This window comes from Saccostrea echinata, unplaced genomic scaffold, assembly GCF_033153115.1.
Source record: "Saccostrea echinata isolate AGI-Se365-2 ecotype Australia unplaced genomic scaffold, CSIRO_AGI_Sech_v1 ptg000046l, whole genome shotgun sequence".
In the NCBI taxonomy this organism is placed as follows: domain Eukaryota; kingdom Metazoa; phylum Mollusca; class Bivalvia; order Ostreida; family Ostreidae; genus Saccostrea; species Saccostrea echinata.
In genome coordinates, this window is record NW_026889795.1 from 5127159 (window position 1) to 5151958 (window position 24800).

A 24800-nucleotide genomic window follows, 5' to 3' on the forward strand; every position below is an offset into this window, starting at 1 on the left:
ATGGTCCTTGGGGGAGGGGGGGATAGAATGGGGCAACGGCAGGGATTACACAGGAAAAATCTTTAAAACTCCTCTACTCAAGAACAGCAAGGCTATGATTAATCATATTAATGTGGAAGCATCTCTGGTAGTGTAGATTGATTTTTGTTCAAATCACGGTCTTCTATATAAGGTGGGGCCACAAAAGTTGATCAAAATTTAATATAGGAATAATTGTTCATGTGAATATTGGGGAAAAAATCTGATGCAGAACAGTAAGGCCATAGTGACTCACATGAGTGTTGTGGCCCATTGGCCTATTGTTTAAATGTAGGAGCATCCTCAGATGATGTAGATTCAAGTTTGTTGAAATCTTTAACCCCAGGGGCGGGTTGGGGCCACGTACAATAGACGATAGATAAATCTGATGAAGAACAGCAGGGCCAAAGTGACTCAGGTGAGCGTTGTGGCCCATTGGCCTCTTGTCTTTGAGCTTTTCTCAGTGAAATTTAATATCACAACTCTCTATGGCCTAAAAAAGACCACTATTGATTTTTAGGTCGAAGGTCAAGGCCAGCATTTATATCCTGCATATTAAATGGTTTCATGATGATACTCTCATTCTTTTTGAGGTTTTGCAATGGAATGTTATACCTTTTGTCAATATGAATTAAGAAAAACTCTTTTTGATTTTAAGGTCAAAGATCAAGGTCAAGCTTTTGATATTGCATACATACATTTTATATGATAACTTTAAAAGTGTTCAGTATGGGTTACGGGGGGGGGGGGGGGGGGGGCAATATGGGATTAAAATTTTTCAGGAGAGAATGTATGAAGAAATCTTTGAATGATCAGATTATTATGCAATCATCCTCAGGAAGCTTTTTCTCAGGTTTTAAAGTTTTAATAGGAATATATGGGAAAAAAATCTTTTAAATTGTTTTTTCTTATGAACTGCCCATGCACGATTATTTAAATCTAAGCATCATCAGGAAGTGCAGATTCAAGATTGTTAAATTATTGCCCTGGCCGGGGGTAGGAACTGAACTATGGAAGTTTATGATACCATGACCTTGCTGATATTCACATGGGCATATTTCATGAGCCACATGTAAGCATTAATGTACCCTGTACTTGTATATGTATCAAATCATAACCTAATATTGCATTATTAATTTATATTATACATATACAATGTTTAACAAGGTCAAGGTCATATAGGTTAACATTAATGTTCTTATTTATCTTGATAGATTTCTCAGGATGAGCTGTGTAGTTGTTTAGAAGAAGAAGAAAAGAATCATCTCTTACAATACAGGTTTTCATAATCCTTTACATGCAAAAATCTATAAACTATAATTAAACAAAGTACTACATTTGTAGATGTGCATTTGCAGGAATTATTTAATATATCATTTTTAAATGATGTCTTAAAGAAACAAAAAAAAGAAGATTTGAATGACTGTATAATTTCAAAATGAAGACACAATTTTCTCTGAATTAAAATTGCCCCACCTTACCCTGAGTGATTATGAATTAATTAAAATAAGCTTAAGAATATACATGTTTTGTAAGAATAGTAAATACTAATATTCTTTTCTTTACCCAGAATTCAGAAAGAAGATGAATGAAAGCCATACAGTTTTTAACAGATACAAGAAATCCGTGTGGTATCCATTCTTTATTACTCTATATTACTGTAGTCTGTGTCAAAACAAACTGTACATCATACCTATCTATAGAATGTGTCATATCAGAAAAAATTTAAACATGTACTGTACATGTTGTGTCTTGATTACTTGTAAGATAATTAACATAATAATTAACATGATTAATGAGACTGAACGTGTATCATGTTTAAGTATGCTCTATAATTATAAAGTTTGTACATTGCACTGGAAATAATTACTTACTAGATATATTTATAATATTTCAAATGATATCATATTATACATGCAGCCTATAAGAATTTTAAAAAAGCATTTAGTTTTCAACAATATTTTAATCTATAAATATTTTATTTTAGATTTCATTGTGAAGACTTGGACCCTGCTTTTTACAGAGACTTACAGAGATAAAGAATTCAGCACTCATTGTAAAGGTATCCAGGTGTGCATTAGCCATAAACTCTATTCATTCAATTATTTAACATCTTAAAAACAGTAAAGGTACATGTATATTGTAAAAAAGAGACCTGTTACTGATATAGATGATTCTAGTACAATGTTGTGATTTTCAGAAAAGGAAATCAACACGACTCTGTTATGAAGATAAACCACAAGAAAACAACAAGAAGAAATAAATGTCTGCTGTAAATGATGTATAGATCAGTGTTACAGAAATCTGTCACAGTGCCAGGTGTTAGTGTTTGTAATCACATTACCCGTGTATCCTCAGACCGGGTCTGGATCAGTGATTATAAAGATCTCATCTTGACAAACACAGCAGGTGATAAACTACATCATCTGACAGATATAGGTAGTTATACTGGAGGACACACAGTGAACAATGACGGTGATTTAATTTATATAGACAGACAAGGTAACATCAACAAACTGTCTACAGATAACACAGTAAAGACTACATTAATAAAGTACAACACAGCACCATGGAGACCACGGTGTGTCTACAGCTCCCCCTCCACTGGAGACCTGCTGGTCGGGATGTATAATACTGATACATGGATAGGCAAGGTAGTGCGGTATAACTCCACAGGAGAACACATCCAGACCAAACAGTACAACAACAACACAGGTCAGAGACTGTATAGAGATCCTATCTACATCACAGAGAACCACAATGGAGATGTTATTGTGTCTGACTTGCACCGTGTAGTGGTGACAGATGGTGGTGGAAGTCTTCGCTTCTCCTACACAGGACCTCCATCAGGATCACGACTATATCCACGTGGAATCTGTACTGACGCGCTGTCACACATCCTGGTGTGTGATCTATACACCAAGTCAGTACAGATGTTAGACAGTGACGGTCACTTCCTGTCACAGATACTGACATCACTACACGGGATAGACAAACCACTGGGCCTGAGTTATGATGATACCACACAACTACTGTGGGTAGGGTCATACTGGGACAACACAGTCAACATATACAGAGTGGTAGATAGAGACTCTCTGACAGATGCATGTAAGTAATAGTATTACACTGTGGTATGTTTAAGTGTTTTGTATTAAAATGTATCATGAATCTACAAATATGTAGACACTACAATTATTGATGTGATTGTTGGGAACATCATTAACAAATAACTTTGACTGGAGTGTGTGTAATTACAAGTAGTTTATGAATTATCATGATTATTGTATCAATTATATTCAGGGTATAATTTTAAGTCATTAATAGAGAATTACAGTATATATAGTCCTTGTATTAAGTGTAATTACAAGTCCTTTATGAATTATTTGTTTGTTTTTAACCACACTGGCCTTTAATTTTAAGTTAAGTTTGTGTAGCCAGGAAAATATATGTTTGTTCTACATGTTCTAGCACAAGTTTGTACATGTCTGATAACTGATGTCACTGTACATTTACATATATACCTTCTTAAAAGTAGTGAATACATTTGATTATGGGGTCTTTAGTTTGCTAAGATTTTAGGGATAATGTTAATGTTTAGCATGTTCAGTAGTCCCTATGTTAGAATGGAGTGATGTTATCAAAGCTCTGTCTGTAGTAATAATCTTGTGCATTTCTATGATATATTCAGTGAATACAACATTCTACTGTACAGAACATATTTTGTACTTGCTGACAATATACAATTATGGACTGTTTAGAAGGGAGACATCATGAATTACCAGGTCTGAGTAGGGTTGTCACCCGAGGGCGCTTGCGCCGAGGGTGACAACCTTACTCAGACCTGATATTTCTTGATGTCTCCCTTCTAAACAGTCCATAATAGCTTTATTATCCTGAAGAATCTAAATTATTAATGAGACAGAGTAAAAAAGATCAGTCAAACCTCTTTGTTCTCCTACCTACTGCTCCGATTCCATACTTTCAAAATATGTCAACAGGCAACTTTGACGTCACCTTAGAATTTATTGTTTACCGATCCCGCATATATATATATCAATTATATAAAATTATAAAAACGAGTTATCTTGCCTACGATACTTATTTTCATCTAAAGGGAGACAACCTATGCAGTTTTGTCACCCAGCACGCTCGCTCGCACTTTTTCTTTGTCATCTGAAGGGAGACAACACAGTTGTCACCCTGTGTGTGAGGGAGAGACATCACGAATTGTCTCCCCACACGTGACGTGGTCTCAACCAATCAGATTGACTGTATAATTCTGAAGGAAAATAATATGTTGATACAAACAACATGATTCTTGTCTAAGGAATGTTGTATATTTCAGTAGCAGGTGTGGGGAAATCTAGAAATCTACATGCTTAACTGACTTTCATTGCACATATACTCCTACATCGTCTTTGCCCTTGTTGTATTTTTTAATAAGAAAAAATATGTAACGTCAAGTGCCTGTGGTTTAGTGCTATTTAAAGGGATAAAGATATTTGTATTGGATATCTATAGAGAAAAAAAATTACTATTTTCAAACATAATTTTAACTTTCATAAAAATACCCCCACTCCAAAGGAGAGAGGTTATACTGTTTTACCCTTGTGTGTCTGTCTGTCTGTCTGCCCGTCAGTCTAGATGTGTGTGTGTGTCTGTCTGTCCGTAACAAATTTCTGTCACAGTTTTCTCAGCAACTACTCATCACAGATACTTGAAATTTTAGCACACTCTTTATTTAGGCATATCATATGTTTGGATTCATTTTTGTACCAATCTGTACAAAATTTATACAAAACTTCCTCTGTCCATACCAAATTTCCTTCACAATTTTCTCAGAAACTACTCATTGTAGATGCTGGAAATTTTAGCACACTCTTTGGTTTGGCATGTCATATGGTGTGATTCATCTTTTTGTACAAATGCAATGTCAACTTCCTGTTTATCCATGTGTCTGTCCGTACCAATATATTCACATGAGAGTGTATATTCACATCAGAGCAGGGGTATTACTAGTGAGCATTGGCTCACAGACTTCTTGTTAATGAATGGTTATTGTAAAAGTGTTATCTTTTTTGAAGACTGAATTAATCTCACAAATTCCATACCATGCAACTGATTCAAGGTACCAATATATGTTAAAATATCTATTTTTCACAGTGGTTCCCACAGTGAGACTGCCTCCATTGCCTCCAGTCCCTCCAATGGGAAGCTCCAACCGTCTTCTCTCTCCAGGTACCCTGGGATGGCCTAGAACTGCACGTACACAAGAAAGACATCAACGGAAGTCCACCTACCCATGGACAGCACCACCAGCCCACTTTACATCTACAAGTATCCTGGAACGGCTTCGACTTCCACATACACAAGGAAGACATCAACTGGAGTCCACCTACCCATGGATACCACCAGCCTTTTTCTCATCTACAAGAAGTACCCTGGAACAACTTGGACCTCCACGTACACAAGAAAGACATCAACTGGAGTCCACCTATCCATGGACTGCAACACCAGCCCATGTCACATCTACAAGTACTCTTCAATGGCTTGAATTTGATTTAATATAAAGATTTGGATTTTTTAAATTTGAAATAAATCTGCATTATTCATAGTTATTTTATAAAGATTTGGAAACATGTTAATTTGAAATTGATATATGCACTAGGGTTATTCCAGTGAAAAAAATCTCCCTAACAACAGTCAGCATTCAGTTTTATGCAAAATAAACTTGAGTAATTTAAATGTATCCTGAATGGAATCCAAGTATTTACAATTGGTGAACGATATCAGATGGCAAAAATTGAAAATAGGCAATTTTGTTGAAATAATGCCTATGAACAAGGTCTATAATATGGATTAAAAGTTTTACTCAAGGTTTAGCAATCCTATGATAAGAGAGATAACTCGCATGGTTTAAAATAACTATTAGGCCTTTATCATATTGTAAAGTTAAAAATTTTATTTGAGATTAAGTGCTTAATACATTATCACATGAAAAGACCTTTAACTGTTGTAACCTCAGTGAATATAACAATGGTTTTATTTTACCAATTGAACATTTCACTTTCTCAAATCAGCCTTTAGTTACATGATGTATGATTATAAATGGTGTATTTATTTGATTACTTTGAACCAGTGAAATAAAATGACGCAAAACATTGTATTAGAAAACGATTTATATCAGAATACCGTATAAGCAGAAATTTTAGCGAGGATTTAATTTTGGCATTATTAGTGAGGTTGTTGAGACTGCTAAAATTTGATATCGCTTATAATTCATTCCACATCGGAGGTTATCATCTTTCTATATATATCACAAAATCGCTAAAATTACATATCACAAAAATAAAATATCAATTTTTTAGGAAAAATCACTAAATTCGAGTCTCGCTAAAAGTTCCACTTATATGGTAACTCATTGTGACTCCCACTTAATTTGTATGTAAATGGTCATTATTTGAACAAACCATATCCTGCAATTTTACTGTTGTGAAAATAAATTATTTTCTCAAGTTACAAGTTCAGGGTCATATTGATAAGCATGTTAATTCAATTTTGTTCAGACAAAGGTCCATAAACTAGGGCCATAACATGAATTCAAAGTTTTCTTCAAGGTTCACTAACCCTCTGAGATGTGAGTTAACTCTTATGGTTTAAAATAACTATTATTCCTTTATCAAATTCTCAAGTAAAAAGGCCATTTTATTCAAATTTTGCGATGTCTGTTATATATTTTGACAATAAATTAGATTTTTTTGGAAACATCTAGAATTTTTAGCAAATATTTGTTTATGAATGAACAGATTTTTGATGGATTTTGATATACATATTGGAAATGATATGATTATCATTGAATTCTGAATTCTCCAGAACAGAAGTGGCAAAATTAGTTTTACTGAAATTCAGCATCCCGTTTTGTAGATGAAAGTTTAAGATTAATCATTGGCTAACATTGGGCTACAAACGGGAGGTGGGATGGGGTTTTGTTTGAGTAGGAAAAAATATCCTAAAATTCTTCTGATGTAATACATCACAGATTTGATCCAATGCCAATAACTTTGAAGAAAACAATGTAGGAATAGGTAATATTAATTAAATAGATAATTTTTGCAGCTTAAATATATATAATATATAAATATATTGTATATGTTTTATGCATTATGTTTCAGAGCATCCTATTAAATTTGAAAGAGAATTTGATGAATTGCCAAGTTGTTCGTCACGGACTGTCTCGGTGTCTGGATATCCTCAACCCAAAAAGATACGTAGAACAGAAAGTGACCAAAAGGTACAAATAAAAGGTATGAATAATATTATCAGGTCGGGTACACTACCTTTTATGGAAGGCACTTTTCAACATGAGACGATGTTTTCGTCAAACCCATTCTCCAATTGATTGAATGAATCGCAAAGCATGACGGTCTACTACATGTTTACGATTCAACAGCGATGTGGTTTTCGTCAGTTTACTGCATAATATTTACTTGGTCACCGGAAAAACCATACAGCTTCTTTTTTTTAGCTCACCTGAGCCAAAGGCTCAAGTGAACTTTTCTGATCACATTTTGTCCATTGTCCGTCTGTCTGTCTGTAAACTTTTCACATTTTCGACTTCTTCACAAGAACCACTGGGCTAATTTCAACCAACCTACTGAACTGATTTTTGCTTTTTTCCTAGCCAATGTGCTTAGGTGAGCAATGTGGCCCATGGGCCTCTTGTTACTTTATAAGGCAGAAATTGAAAAATTATATTCCAAATACACTGTTCCATGCTCACATTTAATATTGGAGTTTTTTTAGGTGATAAATAATAGCTTCAAATACCGTACAAATGCTTTGATGTTTTCATGTACATAAAAACATTTGGGTGAATTCAAAAAAAATGACCAAACGCATATTTATCAACCCACACTAAAAACACAGGCAATGAAAATAGATTTTTATGTCTCAGCATATGTCTTTAGATAGTGTCTAAATACCTGCCAAATATCTCGTTGATATCTCAATTAACAAAAAAGTTATGCCCAAAAATGATGCTAAAATTGTCAGGAGTGCAACACCTTTTTGTGACATTTTGAAATTTCAATATTTTTTGGAGATCTGTGAAATAAAAAATAATGCTTCATGTTGAAAATAAAGACTTTCTTGACAATATTCAAAGTATTGAGCTTCAAATGTGGACTGTCATAACTTTTGTTTAATCAGGTTGTGGTCATGGCTGATGTTTAAAAAAATGTTATACCATGTCAGGAGTGCAACAGAAAAAATGTAGTGTTGCCAAAAAAACATCAATTGTAAAATTCTGATAGAAAATTAAGACAAAAAAGAATTTTGGAAGTGTAAAATAATAACTGATATACATTTTAGAACTTAAAAATGTTATATAAATCACAAGCAGCGTTAATGAGAGTCAAGTATATGTGCATACCCAAAAATGTCAGGAGTGCAACATTTGATGTTTTGCTCCCAAGCATGAAAAAACTATTATCATTATATGATTTTCTGATTTTTATTTTGGAAAAGAAAGACACAAAGAACATTTTTACCAAATAGATTTATCAATTACAGGATCTGTCTTTGCTTCAGATCCATATTTCTATGGTCAGGAGTGCAACACATTTTTTAAAGATTCAAGTTGTGTGACGAAAAGACTTCTATTCATGCTTAGAAGTATTCATTAATTAATAATGATCTTTTTGTATAATTTAATGCTAAGTTATTGACAGTTTTATTATTAAAATCCTTCCTTTTTCAATTTTATCAATTCAGATGTGTTTTTATCTTTTTTGTGATTTTTTAATGAACGTTAAAAATAAACACACTAAAACATTGTCATAAAATTCGAGTAATTCCTCCTCAACTTCACTGAAACAACAGAACAAGTTCTTATGTAATTTTCACTTCACAATTCTACTTTAAAGGCCCCAATGCTTTTGGTCAGGAGTGCAACAAATATGTTAGAATTATAAATCATCCAATAAAAATAAAAATAAAGAAAAAATGATGAGTAGAATTTTTCTGGTGAGTTACTGTGTTTGTCTTCTAAAGGAAAATATGCTTTAAAATATATTTTATCTTCTAAATATACATTTAAGCTAGTTTTTTGGCATAAAATAGGGTATAATTCCAGATAAAATGCGAATTTTAAATACTTTCATCTGTTTTAATTATGAAGTATTGGACTATAAGTATTGCACAATTTCATTACCACTTGATGTTGCCAACACTTTATGAATTTCTGTGTTCTATGGTTTTAATTTTAAACTTTACTGCAGTCAGGAGTGCAACAAAACTGCTTCATAATTACCGATGCTTTTTAACTATCTTGACTAAAAATTAAGTTGAAAAAAAAAATGCTTGGTACTATTTGATGTTCAAAACACTATGTCTATCAACAAATTACAGAAATTTTACAGTCCATTCAGGGAATAGTTTTCATCATTTCACATATATTTTAAATACAATTTATATATATTACACTTTGCAAATAATCATGTCTTAAGGTCTTCAAAATAGGAAAAAACTGCTGTAAACGATGAAAAATATCAACACGACAAATTGATTTACAAATTAAGAATGGGTTATTGTGTGTTATAATTTTTAAAACAACGTTAAATAAAATACATATCAGATGTCAGGAGTGCAACACAATAATGTAACATAGGCTCACTTCAAAATCTAGTATTCTTCGTAAGAGAACTCGTATATAACAATTCTTTTTTGGCTTAGATTTAAAGAGTTGACTTGAACGGACAAAAAAGTGAATTTTGGGGAATTTAATTGCTTCATATTTTTTTCATATTAAAACTTTTCAAACCAGAATTGAAAAAATAATGTAAAATAACAATCAAAAAGCCAATTTTTAGCTCTACTGGTCAGAGACCAGAAGAGCTTATGCGATAGTAAGGTGTCCGTCGTCCGTCCGTCTGTCTGTCTGTCTGTCTGTCTGTCTGTCCGTCTGTCTGTAAACAATTTTTCAAAACGCTACTCCTCCTACAGTTTTGGTCCGATTTCAATATAACTTGGCACACAAGTAGACTACACTAAGATACATAATTTAGTGCATCGGTTTTTGATTTCGATGGACGGTGTTGCCATGGTTACTAAAAATAGAAATTTCTGTGAAATTCCTTTAAAACGCTACTCCTCCTACAGTTTTGGTCCGATTTCAATATAACTTGGCACACAAGTAGACTACACTAAGATACATAATTTAGTGCATCGGTTTTTGATTTCGATGGACGGTGTTGCCATGGTTACTAAAAATAGAAATTTCTGTGAAATTCCTTTAAAACGCTACTCCTCCTACAGTTTTGGTCCGATTTCAATATAACTTGGCACACAAGTAGACTACACTAAGATACATAATTTAGTGCATCGGTTTTTGATTTCGATGGACGGTGTTGCCATGGTTACTAAAAATAGAAATTTCTGTGAAATTCCTTTAAAACGCTACTCCTCCTACAGTTTTGGTCTGATTTCAATATAACTTGGCACACAAGTAGACTACACTAAGATACATAATTTAGTGCATCGGTTTTTGATTTCGATGGACGGTGTTGCCATGGTTACTAAAAATAGAAATTTCTGTGAAATTCCTTTAAAACGCTACTCCTCCTACAGTTTTGGTCCGATTTCAATATAACTTGGCACACAAGTAGACTACACTAAGATACATAATTTAGTGCATCGGTTTTTGATTTCGATGGACGGTGTTGCCATGGTTACTAAAAATAGAAATTTCTGTGAAATTCCTTTAAAACGCTACTCCTCCTACAGTTTTGGTCCGATTTCAATATAACTTGGCACACAAGTAGACTACACTAAGATACATAATTTAGTGCATCGGTTTTTGATTTCGATGGACGGTGTTGCCATGGTTACTAAAAATAGAAATTTCTGTGAAATTCCTTTAAAACGCTACTCCTCCTACAGTTTTGGTCCGATTTCAATATAACTTGGCACACAAATAGACTACACTAAGATACATAATTAAGTGCATCGGTTTTTGATTTCGATGGAAGGTGTTGCCATGGTTACTAAAAATAGAAATTTCTGTGAAATTCCTTTAAAAAGCTACTCCTCCTACAGTTTTGGTCCGATTTCAATATAACTTGGCACACAAGTACACTACACTAAGATGCATAATTTATTGCATCGGTTTTTGAATTCAATGGACGGTGTTGCCATGGTTACTAAAAATAGTAATTTCTGTGAAATTCCTTTAAAACACTACTCCTGCTACAGTTTTAGTCTGCTTCTAATATAATTAGGCATACAAGAAGACTATACTAAGATACATAATTTATTGCATTGGTTTTTGAATTCGATGAACAGTGTTGCCATGGTTACTTAAAATAGAAATTTCTGTGAAATTCCTTTAAAACGTTACTCCTCCTACAATTTTGGTCTGATTTCAATCTAATTTGGCACACAGTTAGAATACACTACGATACATAATATGTATTTCTGTTTTTTTTATTTGGGTGAATGGTGTTGTCATGGTTACCGGTACTAAAAATAGAAATTTCCGTGAAATACTTTCAAAACGCTACTCCTCCTAGTTTTCATTTGATTTCAATATAACTTGTCACAAAAGTAGACTACATTAAGATACATAATTCTATTTATTGTTGCATGTTGCAATGTTTCAAATCCAAGTGCTACTTTTCTTTTGTTATACAAACAGACCAGTAGAGCTACAGTCTCATCAGAGACTTCTGGTTTGTCACATGTACAAGAGAAGATACTCATTCAAGGTCTAGATTTAATCATTTATACCCCTTTTACCATTTTGAAGCATAAAAAAATAAAATTTCTTGTGATTATGTATTTTAGAAAGTCTTTTAAGGTGTAATGATATTTTCTTTTTTCAAAAGAAATTTTACCAATAAAAATTCTGAAACTTTTTAATCCAATTGTCTATTCTATTGCCACTTCAGGATTTTAAACTAGAATGCATTTGCAATATGATGATATAAGTGAAAAATATGTTATAAATAGTTGAATTTTGCCAAAAAAATTCAGTTTGGTGGTCATTTTTTTTTAATTCACCCATTTTGATGATATTGAGGAGTTAAATAATTGTGCACCTGCTGTCTAAAACTATGTACATGTATATTACATGGAAAAAAAACACACTCAACTGTTTATCAACACATTAGCACCTACGTTTCTTCGAACAGTAGTTAATGCCGTTGTATTACAAGTTGATATAAGGCTTCATAAAGCAAATTTTGTAAATGTGAGCATAGAAATGAAAGATTATACATCATTTTCAATATTTATTTCATAAATATCAAAAAAGAAATGAAAATGAGTTTCCAAGGCACTATTAAAGTTGCTCTTATTTTCAACACAACTGAGTTCGTATTGATACTTGTAGTAGCCCATAATGCATTGCGACTCATTCAACAATGATTATCGGAAAAGTAAACAGATAGCTAATTTAACATGCAAATTTATGCTGATGTCAGAAAATCTAGTGGACTCAACCCGATAGAGAAACACTAAAAAGAGACTTGGTTTTAAAGACTACCTTTAAACCAGTTGGCTACATAGAACTGTGTTGTAAAAGCTTCCCTTAGTACAGCAAACAGGATTCTAATTAGATCATTCTACAAGTGCAAGGACATGGCTAGAGGACGACTTTAAAGTTTTTCATATAAGTGAAAAAAATCTGGATTTAAAACTACTTTTGATCAATTAATCATTCACTGAAAATATATTGGGGAAATCAATTGTAGATTCATATAAAATTTATATATTTCAAGTGTGATTGAGCTAGAAAGGGACTGGAATTATTAATGGGAATGCATAAGAATCTTTGATTGGAGAGTAGCAGGATGACACTAAATCAGAATGATTCCTTTATCTGACATGTTGATTTAAATTTGTTCAAATTATGGACTCTTTATAATAGTTGGTGTACTATTTAAGTTGGGAATCAAATTTTGACAAATCTCCAGAACTACGATATTATGTCAGTCCCATTGAAATTTTGAATCCCCGTATATTGTGGATTTAATTTGGGTTATGTCATGATCGATGGAGAGTATGTAGGCTTTGCTGACAACAAAGAAATGCGCAAGTGCTTGGATGCTATAAAACAGTTACTAAGATACTTCTGATTCCTATTATTCCACTTAAACAGTCGTTTTCGAATTATAAACGGTATTTTTTGTAGCCAAAGGCTCAAAGAGCTAATGCTACGGCCATTTGTGCGGTTTGCTGTGTGCATAAACTTTTTAGCTCACCTGAGCCGAAGGCTCAAGTGAGCTTATCTGATCGAAATTTGTCCGTTGTCTGTCGTCGTTGTAAACTTTTCACATTTTCATCTTCTTCTCTAGAACTACTGGGTCAATTTCAACCAAACTTGCCACAAAGTATCCTTGGGATAAGGGGATTCAAGTTTGTTCAAATGAAGGGCCACGCCCTCTTCCAAGGGGAGATATTTGTGAATTTGTGAAAAATTTATGGCATCTTTTAAAAATCTTCCTCTCAAGAACCACTGTGCTAGAAAATATGAAACTTAGTGGAAGCATCATCAGGTAGTGTAGATTCAAGTTTTTTTCCAATCATGACCCCTGGGGGTAGGGTGGGGCCACACTGGGTGATAAAGTTTTATAAAGGAATACATAGGGAAAATCTTAAAAAATCTTTATCTCAAAACAGCAAAGCCTTGATTGGTCATATTTATATGGAAGCATCCTCAGGTAGTGTAGATTCAAGTTTATTCAAATCATGACCCCCGGGGGTAGGATGGGGCCACAGTGGGCGATCAAAGTTTTACATAGGAATACATAGGGAAAATCTTTAAAAATCTTCTTCTCAAGAACAGCAAAGCCTTGATTGGTCATATTTATATGGAAGCATCCTCAGGTTGTGTAGATTCAAGTTTATTCAAATCTTGACCCCCGGGGGTAGGGTGGGGCCACAGTGGGCGATCAAATTGTTACATAGGAAAACATAGGGGAAATCTTTAAAAAAAATTTTCTCAAAACAACAAAGCCTTGATTGGTCATATTTATATAGAAGCATCCTCAGGTAGTGTAGATTTAAGTTTGTTCAAATCATGACCCCCGGGGGTAGGCTGGGGCAATAGTGGATAATCAAACTTTTGCATAGGATACATAGAAAAAATCTTTAAAAATCTTATTCTCAAGAACAGCAAAACTGTGAATGATCATAATAAAATAAAAGCATCCTCTGCAGGTAATGTAGACTCAAATTTGATCAAATCATGAACCCCCCCCCCCCCCCCCCCCCCCCAGGAGTATAGAGGGGCCATAACAGGGGACCATAGTTATACAAACAATATAAAGGATAAATCAATAAAAATTTCTTCTTAAGAACAGCAAAGATATTATTAGCCATGTTTGTTCAAATCATACAAGGATAAATCAATAAAAATTTCTTCTTAAGAACAGCAAAGATATTATTAGCCATGTTTGTTCAAATCATTGTTACATAGGAAAACATAGGGGAAATCTTTAAAAAAAATTTTCTCAAAACAACAAAGCCTTGATTGGTCATATTTATATAGAAGCATCCTCAGGTAGTGTAGATTTAAGTTTGTTCAAATCATGACCCCCGGGGGTAGGCTGGGGCAATAGTGGATAATCAAACTTTTGCATAGGATACATAGAAAAAATCTTTAAAAATCTTATTCTCAAGAACAGCAAAACTGTGAATGATCATAATAAAATAAAAGCATCCTCTGCAGGTAATGTAGACTCAAATTTGATCAAATCATGAACCCCCCCCCCCCAGGAGTATAGAGGGGCCATAACAGGGGACCATAGTTATACAAACAATATAAAGGATAAATCAATAAAAATTTCTTCTTAAGAACAGCAAAGATATTATTAGCCATGTTTGTTCAAATCATACAAATATAATTTAGTGCATCGGTTTTTGATTTCGATGGACGGTGTTGCCATGGTTACTAAAAAAGCAGGTCACCGTGACCTAATTTTGAATTTTTATGGCTTTATTTAAATATCTCAGGTATTTATTTGCTTAGAATCATCAACTTTGTCATTTGATGCATCTTGGGGCTGCAGAGAACGTAAACCAAAAAAGCAGGTCACCGTGACCTAATTTTGAATTTTTATGGCTTTATTTAAATATCTCAGGTATTTATTTGCTTAGAATCATCAACTTTGTCATTTGATGCATCTTGGGGCTGCAGAGAACGTAAACCAAAAAAGCAGGTCACCGTGACCTAATTTTGAATTTTTATGGCTTTATTTAAATATCTCAGGTATGAATTTGAAAAGAATCATCAAACTTTGTCGATTGATGCATCTTTGGTGTTCAGAGAATGTTAACCAAAAAGTAGGTCATAGTGACCTTCTTTAGAAATTTTATGGCTACATTTGGCTTAGAATAATGAAAATTTGTCAATTGATGCATCTTAGGTCTTTGGAAAACCTCAACCAAAAAGAAGTCATCATGACCTACTTTTGTTATTTTAAGTCTATATTTAAATATCACAGATACTTATTGGATTAGAATGATCAAACTTTGTCGATTGATGCATTTTGGGTCCTTTGAGAACATCAACTAAAAAGTATGTCACCATGACCTACTTTTGAAATATATGGCAATATTAAAATATTTCAGGTACTAATTGACTAAGAATCATCAAACTTTGTCAGTTTATACATCTTAGGTCCTCTGAGAACGTCAACTAAAATGTAGGTCACCATGACCTACTTTTGACATTCTATGGCAATATTTAAATATTTCAGATACTAAAATATTTCAGATACTAATTGGCTAAGAATCATCAAACTTTGTCAGTTGATGCATCTTGGGTCCTCAGAATGTTTCAACTAAAAAGTAGGTCACGGTGGCCTACTTTTGGAATTTCAAGGCAATATCTAAATATTTCAAATAATTAGAATCTTAAAGTCATCAAACTTTGTCAGTTGATGCATTTTGGGGTCTCAGAGTATGTTTATCAAAAAGAAGGTCAATGTGACCTACTTTTGGAATCTCATAATCTCATGGCCATATCTGAATAATTAAGATAATGAGGGGATTCAGAACAACACACTTTGTCAGTTGATTCATCCTGGGTTCTCAGAGAGTTTTAACCAAAATGTAGGTCATGATGACCTCCTTTTGGAATTTCAAGGCTTTATCTAAATATACAGGATATTTAGAGGCTTCAAATAGAAGAGATAGGTTGTACAATTTATCAGAAGAGTGATTCAAGGTGCTTGGGCCTCTTGTTTATTATTTATTTTACTTTTTAGAGAAATAAAAAGGTACCCCATTAAAAATATTTTAGTTCAGTAAAATGTATAAGTGAATTGTTTAGTGAGATGCAAATGAAGTGATTCCTCTTTTTAAAATCAAAAGATAATTTTAACAAGAAGGATTTTTAGATATTTAATATGCATAAAAGAAAATTCGTAACTCCAATGTGGAATGAACTGTTAGCCATGTTAAGTTTATCACACTAAAAGTACCAAAATTGAATTCTTTGATTAAATCTGTGTCTAAACTCTATTCCAAAAAGGATATCTCACTCCCAATTTACAGATATTAAAGCTCAAAAAATTGATTCAATTATTATTGGTAAGTATAGACTAAGAATATGAGCCACTAGTAATATATGTATATGTATGCTGAGGCTGATATTTTTTTTATGTCATTCAGTTAGAAACCAGTTCAAAATTTGTATAACAGATAATCACAATGTCACAAAAAGGTTAAGGCAATAACTTAATAGTTTCATATTAATATTTTCAGAGACTAAAAAGGAATTTAAAGTGGATGCTGATTTGCCAAGAGGTTCTACAGAGGTTGTTCCTGATGATACTTGGTTTTTTCCACCCAAAGAAATTGTTAAAACAGAAATTGATCTAAAATTTCTGCAAGAAGGTGTGTTTAACCTTTTTTTCTGTGTTTTTCATTTGTTAGATAAAGGATAAGATTAGTATTTTTACCCAGATGATGTGATGGGTTTATTTTGTGTATATAAGCTCAAGCATTATTGTTTTGCTTAGTCTTTTGTTTAGTTTTCATGGTGATAGTGATAAATGGGAGTGTATTAGCTCTGACTAGTATTATGATTTGCTTAAGAGTACTAGACTAACTATTTTGTTGATCGCTGCTCATTCTATTTCTCTTGCTTTTTGGGCAACATATCTTGATGTATCAGGTTTTTTTTTTTAATTTTATACTTCTATAGACCCATTACATTGTTATACCCAGGTGACTGTCAAGGCCCTTGGCCCTCTTGTTTTATTTTATACTTCTATAGACCCTTTACAGTCTTATACCCGAGTGACTGTCAAGGCCTTTGGCTCTCTTGTTCTAACAAAGTGCTTCTGTGTTTGTTTAGCTATACTAGAGCTTAAATGCAAAATTGTAAGGTGTTTGTTGGCTGTTCATATGTCTTATATTACTCCATAAATGATTAATGAAAACAATATTACGCCTTCAGATTTAGTCCAAGACAGTTTAACTTTTGACACTAGACTACACTAAACTGCATATTTTGTTTAGATATTGATTTTAGATTTCAAAGAACTGTGTTTCCGTAATTTTTAAAATATTTTTTATTTCCTACAGTCTTGATCTGGCAAAGAACAAAAGTCAGATAATCATGACAGATTGAGATAAAGATTATAGTTATGTGTTTCATGTTTTATCTGTTCAGAAACTATTAAAGGATATAATGAAGATGTTCTGGATTTGTCTGGTGGTTCCAAAAAGATTGTTCCTGATGAACCCATGTATTTTCCACTCCATAAATATTGGAAAACAGAAAGTGATGTAAAATTTCTGCAAGGTATATCTTATTTTTAATGTTATTAAGGACAAGTACTCTAACAAAATTTCTCCTTGTATGTTGAACTCTACTGAGTAAAGCTTATGCAATATGTTAAGGTGGCCATTTTTTGTCCTTTTGTCTATTTGTCTGTAAACAATTTTTTAAAATCATATATTTCTCCTGCAGTCAGAAAGTCATGGGTTCGCTCAACGGTAACAACAAATCTAATCTATAAAAATAAGTTGCAATGCGTTTTGGGCATAGTGCTCGAAACTTTCGATGTGTAAATTTTCAGACTTTCAGATAAGATCTTGAAAACCAAAGCCCTTTGTCGTGCAAGAAGTTGGCAAGCTAAAGACCCTCACTGGCTTTTTAGCCTTAAGTGCCGAGTAAAGGTTTTAAATTTGAAGCTCTTCACCAGCATCTGTTAATATAATTAGCTCTCCAGAATCGAAGGCACAAGTGAGCATTTCTGATCAGAATTTGTCTGCTGTCATATTTGTAAACTTTTTACAATTTCATCATCTCCACAACTAGGCCAATTTCAACCAAACTTGTCACAAAGTATCCTTGCATAAAGGGGATTCAGGTTCATTCAAATAAAGGGACAGACCTTCTTTCAAGGAGAGATAATTACGAATAAGGGAAAAAATAATGGCATCCTTTAAAAATCTTATTCTCAAGAACCACCGGTCCAGAAAAGATGAAACTTGTGTGAAAACATCCTAAGTGTAAATGCAAATTTGTTCAGATCATGACCCATAATGGGCGATCAAAATTTACAAAGAAAACCATAGTTAGAAAAAGTCTCCTTCTCAAGAACAGCAAAGCCATGATTCATCATATTTATATGGAATGATCCTCAGGTAGTTTAGATTCAATTTTGTTCAAATCTCAACCCCAGGAGGTAGGTTGGGGCCATAATAAGTGATCAAAGTTTAAATTAGGAATACAAAGGAAATATCTTTAAAAATCAAAAATAGGAAAGTCATGTTGAGTCATATTTAAACAAAAGTTTCCTGAAATAGTGAAGATTCAAGTTTGTTCTAATCATAACCCCCCCCCCCCCCCGGGATAGGGAGGGGCCACAACAGGGGAACAAACTTATACATAGGATTATGGGAAAAGATTGCTAAAATCCTCTCAAGAACATCATGATTAGTCAAATTATTAAAGATGATTATTATCCTCAGGTAGTGTAGAATCAAGATTGTTCAAGTCAATCAATGATCCTTGGAGTATGGAGAGACCACAATCTTTAAAATTCTTGTTGTTAGTCAAAGAAATGTGGAAGGATCCTCAGTTCTCAGTTAGTGTAGATTCAAAATGTACAAAGCTTTCAAGACAAAATTATTAAAATGCTTTGTGGGGGGGGGGGGGGGGGGGGGCTGGATGGGTGGAGGGTCTGTTTTAATTTAATATCATTTTGGGTAAAGTATGTTTGCAATTCAAATTTTGAACTTATGAAGATTAAATGTTGATAAATAAAATTATTTGTTGGTCGAGAGTCAAGACAACGCATTTTCCATTATAGGAAATATTATTAAGAGTATAATGGGGAATAATATTAAGAAACAAAGCGTGTCTTGACCAATGTCGATGCAAAAGAATTCGATGTGTATACATATACATATACATGCATGTCCTTTATGGGGGAAAAACAATCGAACCTAACCAAGACCAAACAGTAAAAACGACCATACCTGTATGTAACCAATTAGTCTGCCGCACAATTTTTTAATGTGATTCATAGATTAAGTGATAAAAATAAAGAAATTTGAAAGGATATTATTTTTGGTAAATACACATTTTTTGTTTTTTTTATCCTCAATCCATTGCAAATTTAATTGAACAAATATGTACACCACTACTTAACTTATAAATCTATTTTCCTGTATATCACTGTCCTCGAATTTTCCAACAATCACTATTCACGCATTTATAAAAATATTTATGTAAATAAAAACACAAATAAAAAAATGTCCTCTTCCCGAAATTATTCTCGGTCCGTCTAAATAATGTGTAAAACAATATACATGTAGTGTGATATTCTGGACTTTTTAGCTCACCTGAGCTGAAAGCTGTTGTCCGTCCGTCTGTCTAGCTGTCCATCTGTCTGTCTGTTCGTCTGTAAACTTTTCACATTTTCAACTTCTTCTCAAGACCCACTGAGCCAAACTTGGTACAAAGCATCCATGGGTAAAGGGGAGTTTAAAATGTTAAAATGAAGGGCCAAGCCCCCTTACAAGGGGAGATAATCAAGAAAAGTCAAAAAAGGGTATGGTCATTAAAAAAATCTTCTCAAGAACCACTGAGCCAAAAAGGCTGAAACTTATGTGAAAGCATCCTGGGGTAGTGTAGATTCTAAATTATTAAAATCATGACCCCAGCGGTAGAGTGGGGCCACAATAGGGAATCCAAGTTTACATTGAAATATATAAGAAAAATCTTTAAAAATCTTCTTCTAAAGAACCACTGCGCCAGAAAAGCTGAAACTTTATGGAAGCATCCTGGGGTAGTGTGGATTCTAAATGGTTCAAATCATGACCCCCGGTGGTAGGGCAGGGTCACAATAGGGAATTCAAGTTTACATTGAAATATGTAGGAAAAATCTTTTAAAATCTTCTTCTCAAGAATCACTGCGCCAAAAAAAATTTAAACTATGTGGAAGCATCCTTGGGTAGTGTAGATCCTAAATTGTTCAAATCATGACCCCCTGGGGGAGGGTGGGTCCACAATAGGAATGCAAATGTCCTCCAATTGTCGCTTGCAGGATCATACATTTACATGCATTTGATCGACACTGAACAACAGTAAACTATTTCAACTACTGTATATTTGGATTATATAAGGGGTGGAGCTAACGCACGGTGAGATAAAACGGGTGAAAGCGAACGCAGGGTTCACTTTAGTGTACCCAAAGCTGACCCCAAGCAAACGCACGGCGAACCCGAAGCGCACCCAAAGTACACCCAAGTCCTTCAATAGTGGACCCCAAATGAACGCAACGGGAACCCCGGGTCAGCTTTGGGGTTTGTTCTGGTGGTAGGTTGTGTCTGGTCGGTACTGTAATGTAAATTCAAGTATGTTTGAAACATGACCCTCTGAAGAAGGAAAGGCCTGCAAAAAGTGATCAAAGTTTATATGAAAAAATATTTCAAAATTTTCTTCTTTGAAAAAACAGCAAAGCCATGATTAGTCATTTTAATATGGAAGCATCTTCAGGTAGTATGGATTCAATTTTGTCCAAATCTTGACCCCCTTGGGTAGGGTGGGCCACAACAGGAGAACATATTTTTAAATTTAAGTGAATTGGAAAAAAATCTGTGGATGAAGAACAGCAGGGCCATAGTGACTGCAATGAGCATAATGGCCCATGGGCCTATTGTTCATTTCTATGCTGCACATTGAAAAATTATATTTCTTAATCATGGACATTTACCAGGCAAAATTTTGACTTGATTATAATGAGAAGTTTGTTGCTACTAAAATTGTGTGAAAGATTAACAGTGCAAGATAATTGCGGTAGGTGATCTGACGTTAGATTTCAAATGACTGTGAAATATGCTTATCATTCTACTTTCAATCTTGGAAAACATTAAATGCTTCTTTTATCAACAAAAAATAGAAAGGGTTCTAGAGACAAATTTTGATATTATCAATTGCATCCTCTTAAAGCGTTAGAATCCAGAGTAAGAGATTGACTTTCTGCGACTCTCAATCACATATACAGTATCTGATAGTGTGATGTGCTAACATGATACTATATGAAATATCAATAATTATGTTTTCTTGTCACAAAAATGCAGCCAGGTTGTCTTTGTTGCAATGTTTGAGGCATTTAAAAAATTTTATTATTACAGATTACAGGGCCCCCTTGAACTTACATGGAATATCAACACCTCTTAAAAAGTCAACAAGTATGAATCAAATTGATGCTTTAGAAAGTGAAATCTTCAGAAGTGAATTGGAGAGTGTACTCCGTAGAATTGAATATGTGGACTGTAATGATATTTGTGGAAGTTCTGTCAAGCATTGCTCAATAGGAAAAATAGAGACTTGCAGTGAATTTAGGACCCAGGGTATCTTTGGATGGACTAAATCTTGCAGTGAAAAGATAATAGAGGCACGGGCCCAGAAATGTAAATGTTTCATCAGTACTTTTTGTGTTCTAATTACTATTAACATAAGGGATGTACTTGCACATGTAAAAGTAAATGAACTGCAGTTTGCTGTAAAACATTTGATAGATTTTGCAATTGAAAGCAGGAACTACATACTGCTATCAGAGCTTGTGCGCTTGTATGCATTTCACTGTGACTTTCAGTTGGAAACGTTATTTACGAAGACTTCTAAAAAAATAAATGCTGTTATTGTTGACACAATTTTACAGTCAGCAAAATGCATGATTCTTAGAAAATATGCAAGTCTCCTACAAAATTCAATCCAATTGTCACTGTGCCATGACTGTGAAAAGGGAAAATGTGTTACTATTGTTTTATCGTTTAAAGGCACTATTGAAATGATTGATATAACCCAAGAAAAGGTCATGGGGAAGAAAATGTTCATTTATAATTATACAAACCCATCTCAAGAAGCATATATTGTTTTCAAGTCTTGTGCAACCTCACATTTGAAGGAAACTTTGCCCCAAATCTCAGAAAAAAAAGCAAGAGTACTATTCCAAAGACATTCCAACCTTACAATGATATCAGTTTCACCATGTAAATCAATAGGGTTTTCAAAAGGAAATCACAGGGTCGTGAAAAAGCCTTGTATTCTATTCTTATGTCTACATAAAGGATACATTCCCTATGGAGAGGAGGAGTTCCCAAGACAAATTGGAGATGTTGAAGTGGATGTTCAGGAAGGTTTTTGTAATTTTGGCAATGGGGAGTTACTAGAAATGGGAGGAGATATTCGTCGTAAAGGGAGTAAAAATGTTGGGAGTATTGGTGGGTTCGTCAGTCTACCTGGAAGTAAAATTGGCTTAATAACTTGTGCTCATGTGGTTCTATCTCTAAAAGAATTGGAGAAGAGAGAAATAGATCCTTTAAATGAGGTAGAGGCATTTATAAATAGTGCTCACTCATATAAAGTTTGTGGGAAAGTTGTTCATGCAGAGTTTCCTAAACCTGAAGTTTCTGGCGTGCATTCACCGAGAGAATCTAGTGTTGATGCTGCCCTGATTGAACTTGCATCACCATCAAGTGTAGCTGGTTATCGAACAGTGACAGGGGAACAGTTACTGTCAGCAGGTGATTTGATTTGAATTATAATTCGTGGTTTTGATGTCATATTTTTCATTGAATTTTTAAGATTTTTGTAGCTGTACATATATTCTCTTATTTTAACCTGTCACATGACGCATTTGCCGAGCTGAGCAAAGAATTGTCATTCAGAAAAGAAATAATTCTTTAATTTGATATTGTATAAATTTTCATGGAAAAAGAAATTATTTTTATTTTAAGGTATATTCCTATTGGCGTCCTTAAGCAAGCTGTAGGAGCATTGGTTTTCTCGCGAAGAAAATTATATACATTTACAAATCCATTTCAAGCGCATGATAGTACAATATGCATTATTGAATACTTAGCTATGATATCCATTGAAAGAATTATTCATTTTTCACAATATCGTGTCAATAGAACAATTGTATTTTTGTTTTGCAGGATTTCAAACGGACAAACCACCAAAGTTCCATGGGGAAATCATTCCAATGCATAACTTACCAAACTTAGTATCTGGTAGTGTTGTAAAGTATGGAGCCACTACCGGACTAACGCTAGGCTGTCTCTTCAATGAGTGCATGCATGTTCGCATCAATTATGAAGACAAATTGAAGTTATCTGATATTCTGGGATCAAGTAATTCTCCGTGTGATATTGTTGTATATAATCAAATGGAAATTGAGAGCTTACGTGGACAGTTTTTTGAATTAGGTGACTCGGGATCCTTTGTGTTTTGTATTAATCAAGATGATACAATTAGTTGTATTGGAATGGCAATAGGATACACATCACGTGGTGCGTGTCTGGTAACTCCTATAGAGAATGTCTTGAAATCTCTTAATTTACCTGTGACAAGTAATTGTATCATTCCAGTGGAAGCAAGATTATCTTCTAGTATCAAACCAAGTATGGATACAATGACAATATTAAATGCCATATCACAGATGAAATCAGACTTTGATAAACGTATGGATGATCATCAGAAAGATATCCAAAAACGTCTGCTTGAGCAGCAGACAGATATCCAAAAACGTCTGCTTGAGCAACAGAAAGATATCCAAGATATTAAGAAAAATCAAACTAAATTCAATCCTTCATAAAGTCAATCAGACACAGGATATTCATTCCAACTAATATTCATTTAAGCCTAGGACTATATACCTGGACTATGCATGTACTTAAATATTAAGTCATTTTCATTACTTACGGATACATGTAATGTACAAAATATAGTTTTGAACTTGAATTGTTTATCTCTACATGTATAATTTACGAGTTCCAATAATAAATGGACCTTTGTGCGATTTTATGATGCCTGGTAATGCTGTACACACGCCTTCTCTGAATCAAATTTTGAAGAAATAACAGCTGAAACTATATATTTTGTTAATTATTCTTTCAAAAAAGCCACAAGGATTTTCATATTTTGACATTTGTTCAAAAGCCCTGGCCTCAGGATCATGAAACATCTTAAGCTTAAGTCAAAATCCTTATGTTGTACTAAAACGTTGAAGAATTCAAGCAGACAAAAATAGAAATATTTGTCAATATTGCTTCACAAAAGTGTTGTTATCTGCTTATTTCTAGATATATTCAATAATTTAATTATTACTTTCAGGATGAGTGACCAGGTTAAAGTTTTTGTATAAGGTTTATTCTGAAGAAACTACATGTATACACACAAGTCCAATGATGAATAAACTTGCAATTTTAGCCCACCTCGACAAAGTCGAGATGAGCTTATTCTATACCCCCGG

The 24800-nt window shown here is 33.7% G+C and overlaps 1 protein-coding gene across 1 annotated transcript; it reads left to right on the forward strand.

Annotated features, from left to right (window-relative positions):
* The first annotated feature begins 2289 nt into the window (after positions 1-2289).
* On the forward strand, positions 2290-24309 carry LOC133201963 (uncharacterized). Its single transcript, XM_061337750.1, has 7 exons — positions 2290-3126; positions 5182-5553; positions 7191-7322; positions 16786-16917; positions 17699-17830; positions 21676-23070; positions 23485-24309. The coding sequence occupies exons 1-7, from the start codon at positions 2295-2297 to the stop codon at positions 24141-24143; spliced, it is 3654 nt and encodes a 1217-aa protein (XP_061193734.1). The 5' UTR covers positions 2290-2294; the 3' UTR covers positions 24144-24309.
* The last annotated feature ends 491 nt before the right edge of the window (positions 24310-24800 follow it).

Excerpts from the sequence above, each read along its gene's own strand:
- LOC133201963 (XM_061337750.1), top strand. The coding sequence starts at position 2,295 with ATGATGTATAGATCAGTGTTACAGAAATCTGTCACAGTGCCAGGTGTT. Across the intron at positions 5,554-7,190 it reads AGCCCATGTCACATCTACAA|AGCATCCTATTAAATTTGAA; the intron begins GTACTCTTCAAT and ends ATTATGTTTCAG. Across the intron at positions 7,323-16,785 it reads CCAAAAGGTACAAATAAAAG|AGACTAAAAAGGAATTTAAA; the intron begins GTATGAATAATA and ends TAATATTTTCAG.